Below are 13,143 nucleotides of genomic sequence, written 5' to 3'. Positions count from 1 at the left end.
CCTCAACTCTCGATTCGACCTTAAGCCCACAATGAAACGAACAAACCCAGCATGAGGCCCACGACCTCTATAAATAAGAGAGTAAGGTAAATCCTAACCCTAAAGGTATGCTACAACGGTACCCAAGGTACTCCAAGCTCTCACGGCTTTGCTTTTGGTTTCACCCAAAAAGCCTCACACCAAATAATTGTCCTCTCTTATATATCCATGATTATTTTTTCCCTAGTAAATGTGAGATTTTGTTTGCAATCACCTTACAAACCTAACCGTTCATTCCTTCTATTTATCGTTAAACGAAAGGGAGTATGATAATTTGTTCAAATGCCAATCATCTTAAAGCTTGTCAATAATTGGTCAAAGAATGAAAGACCCAAAAGTGTAATTTGCTCTATTTTAATATTATACTTGCAAAAATGCATTGCTTTTATAAAATAAGTTCAAAAAATAAAGCAAAAATAAGGTAAACTATGACGATTATGGCATGTTTTGGTTTTTGTCCTTTTTGTACGTCAGATACTACTTTTGAAGGATTGGCGCCACGGCGCCACTAACAATTTATTATAGAATTGATTATTAATTAACTTTTTTTCTTAATAAATTTATTAATTAACAATTAAGTGTGCTTCAACGGTATACCTGTGGACAAATGATTAGGAGATTAATAAATATAATAACCACTACATGAACCCTTTTTTTATATAATTACCAATAATTTAACATAATTAAATAAATTTGAATTATATTGAACACATCGTAGGATAGGACATCTTTTGCAAACAAGAAATCATGTTATTTGTGTTTGGAAATTAGTTCGCCACAGAAAATGTCCCCTTCCACAATTAATATTAGTCATCTAAATCAATCATACGACACAAAAATAAATACAGAGAAAGCAATAAATGACACAATAGATTTATACGGGTTCACTCTAATGACGTTCTAGTTTTCCGTTCAGATGCGAATTCCACTAGTAATGAATTGGATACAAGCGCTCTCAAAATATCCTCCGATATTCACTCTCTTGATTTTCGCAACAAAAGCCTCCTAACTTCTAAGTATTCAACACTACACTTAAGTACGGGAATGAAAGAACTCACAATCAAATCAAGAACTAATTACCCAAAATACAGTGATCTCGATCTGCCCCTCTGCTACCAACACCCTTGAGTCGTTGTCTCAAATGCCACAATAATACTCTAAAAAATTGGCTGCACCATCTGATTTTAAATTCATAACTGACCTAAAACTAAACCAATATGGAATATATATATATACCGTTGTGGTGTTGAGGCGTCTCAATGCTACGAGATATGTAGCGTGATTAGAACAGTCTGCACATGCCTCCTTTAATTCCATCTAATGTTTGCAGCGTTGAGACGATCTCTACAGCGACTCAACGCTGCCCCCTCAGATCATCCTGCAGCAATACTTCATTTCTCCACTCTTCTCTTCTTCCTATTCTTTTTGCCTCGACTATGGTTTAGCTCCACCAATCCCAACAATTTGGTTCATAACTTGAGTTGTATAATTAAATTAGAATTAATTAAGTCTACCTTAATTGTAAGTTTATTTATCCTAAGCTACAGATTTGTTAATTTTATTAACTACTTATTGTTTACTGGATAAATTATATAATATCATTTTCAAAAGTCTATGGTACAATCTCCTACCCTACACCATTGTTGAACTAAACGAAAAATTAAATAAAGAACCTAACTCTCATATTATAATTAAGTTTTTGCAAAATCGAAACTTTTGTCAACCTTCCACACTACTTGTCAGAAATGATTGTCTAGTATTTAACTAGCACTAATATGGTGTTTGTCGAAACAATGATGATCAAGTTACGTGATGTGATGATAAGGATGATGAAATAATTGAGATGAGAAAAAAAAAATTTTTGATGGACTAATGATAACACTTTAGATTAGATGTCATAGATAATAGGGAAGATCTTATATGATAAAGTCGAGCTTATATTATGCCAATAGGGAATAGAAGTGTCAAGTGCTAAGCAAAAAGAGATCTCAATTTGGGTATATCGAGCAAGAATTTGCTTTATCTAACTTGAGTTGAACTATGTCGAGCAGATGTAAGTAGTTTAACTAGCACTTAATTAGTAATTAGTTCAACTACGAGCTACCATGTCAAATAGATTGAGAGCTAAGAGTAGCGTGACTACGTTTAATGATCAAGATTTTGTTGCTTAAATTCATTGATATATTTGATTTGCATCCGCTCTCCCAAACATATAATTATAGAAAGTGATTAAATGTATAAAGCATGCATAAACTATATAATAAATCTTATATTTCTTCTCGTGATTTTCTTAATACCAAGTTGTTAGCTATGGACCACTGTCCCATTGATAAAAATAAAAAGCATAGTGAACTTATTTAATGAAAATTTAAATGATAAATACAAAATTTTCTTATGTCACCATATTGGAATTGAAAGGCTTAATATGTACCTCATGAATAAATACATTTACAAGAGACAAAGAAAAGTTTATAGATATGAGAATGTGAAGAGTGGGGATGGTGGGGAGTGGTATTATCATAAAATTAGCTATATATGTCACTCTTTTTCTTTTTGTCATTTTCAGTCAATAATTGAGGATAAACTTTTCTTTTTTTTAATCATAGCTCAATTTTAACTTAAAATTTTAAATTGGTTTGAAATGTAACGAGTTCATCTCAAATGAAACCAAAGAAACGAGTCAAGTAATTAATCGAACCGAACTACGTGACAAGACTAAAACGCGAAGTAAGTTTTCATGAGTTGATGAAAACTTATTTGATGAATTGAGTGATGAACTTTAAAATGTAAATTAATGTTGTTTTTTAAATCAACTGAAATTTTTTCTTTTTGAAGATAGAATTTGAAGCTTAAAATTTTTAGTCATAATATATAACAATAATGAATTGAGTGATATTCCATAAATGTAACTTATTATAATTTTTAAAAGAAATCTCGAAGACATAAATGGAAAGGAATATATTATTTGACCTTTCACCACACAAGAGAACAAAGGGGATATAAATCCAAATCCCTAACTTAACCTTTCAATAAACCCAAAGGGGATTCGACATTTCCAATAGTTGCAAAGGGTCTTTTTGCAATCCTTCCACTTTCATTCTTTCATTTTATATTCTATCATGAAAGAATAGAAAAAAGTAATTTCAAATTTCATTTTATATGATCATTTATAATATTATAACTCATAGGATATTTGAATTTGTGTAAAATAAGCATGGTTGAGTGGTGATTGTCGTTCTTCAATCAAGAGGTTGTGAGTTAGATCTCTACCCCACATGTTGTACTCAAGAAAAAAAAACACTTGAAATTATTTTGTGAAGGGATGGTTTTATAAAAATTTTATTTAATAATATTAAATTTAAAAAAATATATAATTTCATTTAAAACTATTGGGGAAAAAGTACGACCCACATGCCACGTGACCGAGAAGAATAGATCATCTTAAGTGATTGGAAGATAATACTTCAAAAACGTGTGGTAGTCGACCTATTAAGCTCGACTAGAGTGAGTACCAGATAGATTGGCCAAATGAGAGATAACCTTGAAAAGGTTAGGCACTCAGGTATCGTGTCCAACGATCTCTAATCGCGTAACAAACTCTTCAAACGGTCTAACAGAATCAAGATGTATGATCCACTTTTTTCACCTATAAATAAAGAAAACATCCCCGTACAAAGGTATGCAATCTGATTCTTCATCTCGAGAGCTATAGGTTAGGTTCTTACTAGTGTCGGAATGTTTATTATCCATCTTATATATCTCACATATATAGCTTGCTCTGAATAGTTCGACCTATCCAATTTTCTACGTGCTCTCCAAGTGGCCAAATTTTAACATCAACAAAAAAAAATATAATTTGAATGAGTTTTCCAAATAACTTTTGCTATATTAAATGAACTAATAAACAAGAAGAGCAATAAACAATATAGTATATATATATTTTGACAATCTATTTTATTCTCTCAACTTTTAAACAAATCTGATGATGTTATAAACTTTTTCTTAAATAGTGTAATTTTTTCATTAATTATTTAGTATATATCTAAATATATTTTGAACCCAATCTATAACTTGCTAAATTTCTACACGTGACTTCAAATATTTACTATCTCATAAATATAAAAAATATGTCTATGTTAAGTTTCTATTAAGTAATTTATTAAAAACAATTAATAGAAATAATTTAAATGATTTCTTTAATGTTAGGTTTCAGGATCGAAGGTTATATTATTTGTTTAGTTCCTGAACTTTTAGAGTTAGTTTTTATTTTTAAATGAGAGTTATGTCTTTTTAGTCCTTGGTTCGTTTATGATAGGTACATGAACTTTTAAACGGTGGCTATTTGGTTTCTTAAAAAATATTTTAACATATTTCTAAACTTTTAATTATGTGTATAATAAGTTATTGTCATTAACTTCATCAATTTAATGTTTATGCTACTAAATGTCATAAGATACCCAAAATAAAGATGTCACATAATCCTTAAATAACAACAAATATATCACAAAACATTAAATTGATAGAGTTAATCACATAAACCTATTAGAAGAAAAAATAATCGAAAGCTTAAGAACCTATTAGAATATTTTTAAATAAAAGGGCTAAATAGACGTAATCTTAAAAGTCTAGAGATTATTAAAAATCTTTTAAAGTAGAAATGATTAAATGCATATGATCATGAAACAAGTAGCTACTCCCACTGCAGTTGCAATTGGAGGCATAGTAGCAAGAATGGGAAAGATAAATAACTAGCTCCTCCTTAAAATTAACGAGATCGTTTTTCTTGGATGGACCTTCGTGAAACGGGTCGATCAACTAGGATAATAATTTAACCAATATTAAATATTTTAAAAATAAAAATAAATAGATACAAAAGATAGAAAATGAAAACAAGGTTTAAATTTTAAAAAATGTAACAAAAATTAAAAAGTATAGAAACACTTGCAAATATGTCAAAAACATTTAGTAAAATTAGTAAAATAGCAACTGCATTTAGTTTTTTCAAATATAGCACTTTTTAAAAATTTAGAAAAAAACGGAGGTGCAATTTTAAAATAACTTATATATCTGACTATTAATATATGTCTATGATATACTACTGATATAAGTATCTGATATACTTGCAATATGTATATAATATATATCTGATATACTATATGAGTATTTGTACAATATGTATATGATATACATGTAATATACTATTCATACGAGTGTCTAATATACTATTGATATATTACTGAAATGGTTATATTTTAAAATATTCATATTTGAAACTTTTTACTGTATTTGAAAATTTAAAATACATAAAAGATTTTTTATTAGAGAATATATATATGTGAGATAAATTAGTAAGGGAGGGGAAAAAGAAATATATATATAATAAATAAAGAACTGATTTTATTGGTAGTGATGCAAATGTGACAATTCATTCACCTTCCTTTTGTGTGTGTTGTCCTTTACCATTGGTATTGGTGAGTGGGTCCCACTTCCATTATCATCTCAAACAAACTTCTCTCTCTTCCTTTTCTCTCTCTAGGTTGAGTGTTGTATTCGTTCTTCTACTCCTACATGTATGGTACTCCCGTTAAAACTCACTCCACGTGGCATCACGAGGTAAAAAGTGAATATTTCCTTATATATTTATAAAAAACTCACTTTCGATATGTTTAAAATATTTCAAAAATATCTCTTTGAGTAGACATCTATTAATATTTGAACTTTAATTTAGACATAACATAATTTAGAACGATGAGAAACTGAATGTTAATTAGCAGTACAATGTAGTAAAATTTTGAGAATAATGACAAAGACAATATACAATAAAATTGTAACCATAAGATAAGACCCGGATCGGAATGATAAACAATCATTTGATTGAATGATAAAAGTTGTCATATGGTTAAGAAAACTACAAAGACAAGAGGAGGGAAAATTTATCTGGACAAGGAGAGGTGGAGACTTTGAACAAATGGTCCGCTTCTACCATCATATAGAAGATATCTCTATAATATAAACACTACTCTCATTTATTGTCAATCGTGTCAATCTCGTTTAAAAATAATGTGGAATCTCGTAAGGGACTAAAAATTGTAATTACTATTAATTTCGGTACAAAAGTTCATGCACGAGTAGAGAATGTTTTACTTTTGAGTGAAATTTGAACGGATAATTTAGATATATAATTGAAAGGGACTAATTAGATGGTGAAGAAACTTAAAAATCCATTACTGATCCAATTTGAATACGTCCATTGACTATTGAAAACCAAGGAGAATAACCTTCCACCAGATTAGGAATTTCCAATTCATTTTTGTTTGGTCAGAGATATATAAGGATTTTAAATTGATTTAAACTTAAATTCTCATTTTTTTTTTTTATTGAAATCTTTTGTTCTTTAATGGATTGTTATCATAACAATTGACCAGTATCAAATGTGGCTTCAGTAGCGTTTGTGACTTTATTATGTTTCAAAAAAAGAATAAGATATTATTGAAATATGTGAATATTTTATTGCAAATAAACAAATATTGTTGGAACACAACAAACATAGCAATCTTAATTTAATTAAGACCATCATGAAATTCTTATTTATCATTATAACACAATAAACACCTTAATAGAAAGAAACATATTCAATTTAAATTTACAATACAAAATAATTAAACCCTAAATCTTGTAGATTTATCCAAAGCCACCTTTGACTCCCACAATACACAACTCTAGTTTTTGACAAATATGAATTTTTAAGTACATTTTGTGGGATGTTTTACCTTTGTACTCATTAATATAATTAATGAAGTAAGATTTATTCTTTAATATAAGGTAAGTGAAATTGATTAGTCCATTAGGAAAATCATGTTCGAGATGAAGATTAGATGTCTAAAGTTCATATAATTTCATGAAGATTTGTTTTTTATTTTTTATTAGTATAGTACTGTATTAATGTTGGAAATCAAAGACTTGAATACTTTTTTTCTAGTAAAACTAATATAGAGTATAAAAATTTTGAACCTCCAATGTCAAGAAATTGAATTATATATCTTTATTTCTGAACTATGCTCGTGTTTTTTAAAACCTAAGTAAAACATGAGCTAGGAGATTGAAGGAGATCAAGAGATATGTAAGCTAGGAGATCAAGAGTCATGTAAGCTGGGCCAAAATGAATAAGCCCATTTGGGCCCAAAATGAATAAGCCCATACATATGTTTACAAAATTTAAATATAAATGCAATTTATAAATTTCTAGTTTGAGCTTATAAATCAGAGCTGCAAAATATATTTTACCTTTTTTTTTTTTTAAATTATTGTATTTCACAAATACCTTTTACTATTTTAAAATTCAACATAGACATATAAAAAAATATATATTAAAATTAAACTCTGGTGCTAAATAGTCTAGGGAGAGATTCAACCTACACAGAACAAAAATTATTCTTTTTATACTCTCTTCTTTCTTTAAAAACAATGTAAATAATATTCAAAAGTATGGTATATGGATAAAATATTGACAAAAAATATGCTACTTTTTGTCAATTCAAAATTCACGTGTATCCAACGTGAGTCACGTGCTTTGATGGATTCCACGTATAGATATCGTGGAGGATGAATACAATCTATGGTTCATTTGGTAACGTTCTCATTTTCAACAAAGAGAAATATAATTACATGGTTTCAACGTCTATGAATTTAAAAATGATAGGATCATACTTTTAGTTATGTTTTGGAACAAATGGAAGACAAGACTTAGAAAAAGAAAAATTGATTTTGTTCTATACAGTTTTGAGGACGTTTTCAAAAAAGTAAAAAATAAGAAAAATAAATTATTGTCAAATGTTTAGATTTTCTCAATAAAATTGGAAATGAGAAAAATAAGAAACTCCTTATTTTCACCCGTTCCACTCATGTTATCTTATTTTCAAAAGTCACTAATATTCGAATATCAAATCAAACTTTTCTTTTTCCATGTACTTGATCTTTTTGTTTAAAAACTTATTTAAAGTAAAAAAAAAACAAATCTTTAAATATGATATTGACCAAAATGAGACATTCAACCTTATTCCTATTTTCTAAAAAGAATTTAATATTTTGACCTAAATATTTACTTTATATATAAAATAACCAGCTTCAAAAGCTACATCTTGACTATTTTTTCTTAATACAGTTGGTGGAGATTTGAATGTGTTGGCCCTTTTGGAACTTTAAAATGGCCATGAACATAAAAAGATATACATTAAATTGAGAATGATAAATGAACCACGTTTAGTTCATTATTTGGATGTTTATTAATATACAAGTTTAAGTACAAAATGCTAATAATCTCTTAAATCTTAATAGCAAGTGAGACATTTCTCATGAACTTAAAATTCTCCCGACTCCAAGAAACTTAGCCACCGGTTTAAATACTGCTTTGATCGTTGTATTTATTTTCGTTTTTGTATTTTTTACTATATTTTTAAAAAGTAACTGTTTGGAATATTTCACTCTTAAAATATAGTCTGAAATGATTTCCACTCGGTATCAAATTTATATTAAAATTTTGTAAATAAGAATTCAAGAAAAAAAAAATGCAACAAGAAGATCCAAATGCTTTGTTGACTTCATTAAAAGTGGCATTATTCCCATTACAAAATGAGTTTACAAAAAGGTTACATTAGAGGAAAATAAGAAAAGAAAAAGAAAAAAGAATTTCATCTCAGAAGAAAGAAAAAGAATATTTCTATTCCAAAGCCCCACCAGATCCTCACCCCTCAGAGATATTCAAAAAAAGAATCACTCTTTTTGAGTTTATGAGTGTACTTCAACATTAATGTTCCAAAGATACAACTCTTCCTCTGGTACCCTCAAATCAATGGTGATGAAACCAGACCCCTCATCATATCCAAACTCTACCTCCTTCGAATCGACCACAACTCGCTTCGGTTGGCTCGAGGAATACGCCCCGAACGGCCCCGAACCACAAACTTTCAGTGATACATTCGAACTTCCAGGCTGATGGTTCAGTTCTTTCACAGCTCCTCCGGAGTTGAACATCTTGATTAAACCTATGGGAGCAAACTTGATGCCATCCGCCAGTTCCTTGACAGGAACGACGGTGAAGACATCGTATTCCTTCGGTTTCAACGTTATCGGCATCGAAGCGTCCTGTGGTAGGTAGACAACTTCTCCTGCAATGTAATGGGGATGATTAAGAACAATGTGAATTTAAGATCAAATTCTCGAATCGAGTGGAGTTGATTGTAACTGGTTAAAGGAATAATACTCACCAGTAAGATGGGAGAATATCACTGCATCCCCTGTCCAAGTATCGCCCGCAATCTTTGGAAGATAACTGACATCCTTAGCCCGAATAAACCCCGTGATCGTGCCAGGATTTACGTCGTGAATCAGGTTCTTCTTTCCGACCTTGCACCATCCTGCTCCTTGGCAGTTAAAGACCCCGACAACTCCCGAAACATCGTTCATATTCCATATCTTCAGGAGACTGCAAGATCACAAGTTCTTTAGAATACAATTCTGTAACGAAACCGGATAATGTGTTCATATCGACGCATCGAAACTAGACTTCATACGAACCTTATGCCATCCCTAGCGGGATCTGTAAATAGGCAATCCTTGGTTGGTCTTCCGGGAAGCTTCGCCCTCAGTATAGAACCATCATAAAGCACAAGCTTCTTCAAAAGATTGAAGTCGTGGTGACCAGGCTTGTCGCTGTACAATGTTAATCGAAATCAAAGTATAAGAATTTGTCGATCGCAATCGAAGTCGAAAGACAGTTTACATATTAATAGATCTCGACAAATCGAACCTGACATATATAGCACATCCTCCCACGGCTCGAGCTGCACCGTGATATTCGGCCATAGTATGCATACTCTGAAATCAACCAGAGTTCAAGTTAGCATCCAGCAAGTTGAAATCGACACAAGAACAACAATGACTAGTCCTTACATGGAACATATCCCAATCTGGCTGCATAAACTCCCCAAGAAACAAGGAGTTGTAAGCAACCGATGCTATATGAATCGTGTGAGATGCCGGATCTCTCGGCCAGAAATCATCTGAGGCTCGAATAACAGCGTTCCGCTTCGAACTGAGGAAATCGTAAACGTCAAACACTGAGGCTTTGAAACAAACACATCCATGATCCATATATATGATCATTCATCAAACATGGAAGATAAAAGTTACCTGTATAAAGCATCAGTATTGTGACTCATGCATGAAATGATCCCGTTATCGCGGAAGTTCCGAGAGATCGATGCCTCAAGAGCATGGTGGTATTTCCTAGCAAGTTTCACCCTCCCACCATGCCCTGCCCCGAGCGTTTCGAGAATATTTTGCACATCGACCTTAACTCCATCGACGCCAGCAGATGCAAGATACGAGTGTTGTTCATTGTAGAAGTTGAAAATTTTTTCAGGGTTCACAAGGCCAAGTCCAGTTTTCATGATGCTGTTCAAAGCATCACATGGCTCGTTCGATTCGACACCGGGAGATGCTACGGGGTACGCCAGCTTAGACTCGTAGTGTTCCATCTCTTTAACACCAGAACTCACACCACCCCAGTACCCTGTTATGGCATGCCATACATAGACATACCTGATAGAATCAAAGAAACACATAAGCATCTCATTGTACATCTACTCTAAACTACGAAATGAAAAAACTATCGATTTTGGAACGCATACTTCATGGCATGCTTTTCTTTCATGTAGGACACCATATGCTGGAGACCGAGCTTGGGATTCTCGACTCTCTCACCCTCCTTGCCATCTTTCTGAAATTTGTGATTCTCTTTTATGTCTGTTAACCTGTTTGCAAAGCTGAATCAAGAACAATCAAGTTAGCCCGACTAGCCTTTGACCAACCAAAGAAAACCGAACATTATCCCGATTCAGCAACTTACTTCGCAGTGTTATCAGCCTTGCAATCAGCGCTAGTCGAATCCTTTCCAACCGATTGCCATCCATCATCAATAATAACAAACTTGGGAGGAATTCCCCCACTCTCAAAGCTGCAGAAGTCAAATGTCAATATCCTTCATCAAGATCAGAATCACGTACAGTTGAGGAACATGTAATCACGAGAAAAACTACCTCTCGAGCCCTTGCTTGACCCCTTCAGAAGTGACGTCGGTGTAGAACGCATCCCACGTACACCAGCCGAACCAGTTCAACATATCAGGCATCTGCAGCCATGGAACAGACAAGAGTATTAAACGATGGAAATACATAAACGAGCGAGCTCGAAACCAAGGAAGCGTGCTTCATTGGGATGAGGAGAGTACCTTCTTCCTCTCACGATGAGCAAAAGTCTGCAAATGCTTCTCAACAGACCTATATAATGAAACAACAGAAACTTAACAACTGGAAAAGCAGATCTCTAGAGTTTAAACTTCCACAGAAATGTTCATCTTCCGGATCTTTAATCAAATCTGGCCAACAATTATACTAATTCAAGAAACATTACTAAAAAAATGTGTTGAAACTTACTTCACAGCGTATGTGATTGTTTCAAATGGATCTGATCCAGCAGCCACAAACACCAAATGGCTGCCTTCGAACCCATCTACAGCAGGATCCCCTGCAAGCAACCCAAGATTCAAACCCCATTAAAACAACAGCAACAATCATGTTCATGAAGATTCTCTTCATTTGGATTCAGCTTTAACATTTTAATTATCAAATTAAGCCTCGAGATTGAGTCGTCTTAATTAAGGGCCAAAAACGCATTCCATCCTTCTTCAGTTGCTCGAGTTGCATAGTCGAGGAAGATCCATATCTTTGTTCGACGTTCAGGTCTGTACAATTAATTATGGATCCATTTAATTCTATTCGTATTTTGGGTTTTCAGTATCCATCCTATTGTTATGATGCTTGTTCATTCTTCAATGATCATGGGGTTCTTTCTTTTTTAATTCTGTTTGGTTTCTTAATTTCTTACCACTTTCTAAGCAGATTTCCAGTTCATTGTTCTCATTCCCTTGAAGCACAGCTCTGAAATCTCCTTCCAGAATAGGAAGAAACACAGTATATACGGCGGATTCCTGTTCACTTCCAGAGATATTTGAGCCGTCGCGCGCTTCCACCACCATAAACTGAGTTTCGAACGGAATATCTTGGCCGGAAGTTCCCATTCTCTGAGTCATCCACCACAATTTGAATCGGAAAGCACACAAGAATCGCAATCCACTGCCAAACAAAATTATAAAAAACCCCGAAACTCATGAATTTCTTTTTCCAGATTTCAGTTCAATCTACCGAATTAAATTTCAAAACCCAGAAACATACATTAACTTGCCGACAGGGAAGACGCGGCGGCAACCGGTCTGATCGGACTGAACTCCGATGAACGCCCCGTTCATGACGCCGCCACCGGGCGCCGGCGTGACGGTAATGTTGTTATGAACATCAGACAAAACGGGGGTACCCAACACCGTCAGATTCCCATCGGACAAAGTGATTCCAGCCCCAACCGTCATGATGCCCTGTTTTCTCGCCGCAACGGGAAGCAACGCCGGGAAGGAAACAGAAGAATCCGGCGAGGAGGACCCAGCAGGCGCAGAGGAAGAACAGCGAAGAACAGAGGGAAGAGAGAAACGAAAAAACAGAGACGTATAACGGGAAGAAGGTGGAAGGGTTAATGGAAGACGGAGATGTTGAATTAAAGCGGCCATGGAAATGGGTATTTATAGCAGAGGGGGATTCGCGATTCGGATTTGGATTTGGGGAAAGAGAAACTCCGTTGAATCGGGGAAAAAAGGCGTGCGCTGGTTGTTGTGCAGGAAAAAAAAATTATTCTTTTCTATAAAAAAGAAAAAAGAAAAAAAATTGAAGAATTGGGCAATAAAGTGATGAAATGATGATCCAATTTGGCGGGAAACTGTAACAACTGTGAGAGGATCAGAGAGGAGGGAAGAACACGGGCAGGTTCTTGTACACTGGGTTGTCTGTCACGGGCTGGGATTTTCCATGTGAGCTGCTTCAAGATCAGACCAATCACCACCGTTCATTCTCAATAATAGAGACAAAAAGAAAAGCTAAATTACAAACAAAATACTACTGAATTTTTTTCACAAGACTACAGCTGGGAAGGAAACAACAG

At 33.3% G+C, this 13,143-nt stretch overlaps 1 protein-coding gene across 1 annotated transcript; it reads right to left on the bottom strand.

Annotated features, from left to right (window-relative positions):
• Positions 1 to 8,614: 8,614 nt before the first annotated feature.
• LOC111010456 (seed imbibition 1) lies at positions 8,615 to 12,863 on the bottom strand. The gene is made up of 13 exons (XM_022283904.2): positions 12,330 to 12,863; positions 11,983 to 12,230; positions 11,532 to 11,622; positions 11,327 to 11,375; positions 11,136 to 11,227; positions 10,946 to 11,053; positions 10,728 to 10,862; positions 10,228 to 10,638; positions 9,988 to 10,129; positions 9,845 to 9,912; positions 9,613 to 9,747; positions 9,303 to 9,520; positions 8,615 to 9,203 (listed from the first exon to the last, which is right to left on the bottom strand). Exons 1-13 carry the CDS (start codon positions 12,713 to 12,715, stop codon positions 8,824 to 8,826), a joined length of 2,463 nt encoding a protein of 820 aa, XP_022139596.1. The 5' UTR covers positions 12,716 to 12,863; the 3' UTR covers positions 8,615 to 8,823.
• Between the last annotated feature and the right edge of the window lie 280 nt (positions 12,864 to 13,143).

The sequence above is a fragment of the Momordica charantia genome (assembly GCF_013281855.1).
Source record: "Momordica charantia cultivar OHB3-1 chromosome 11 unlocalized genomic scaffold, Mcharantia_2.0 BLBB01000011.1, whole genome shotgun sequence".
Classification (NCBI taxonomy): Eukaryota; Viridiplantae; Streptophyta; class Magnoliopsida; order Cucurbitales; family Cucurbitaceae; genus Momordica; species Momordica charantia.
The sequence above is the reverse complement of the archived record's forward strand: the minus strand, read 5'-3'. Positions and strand labels throughout refer to the sequence as shown.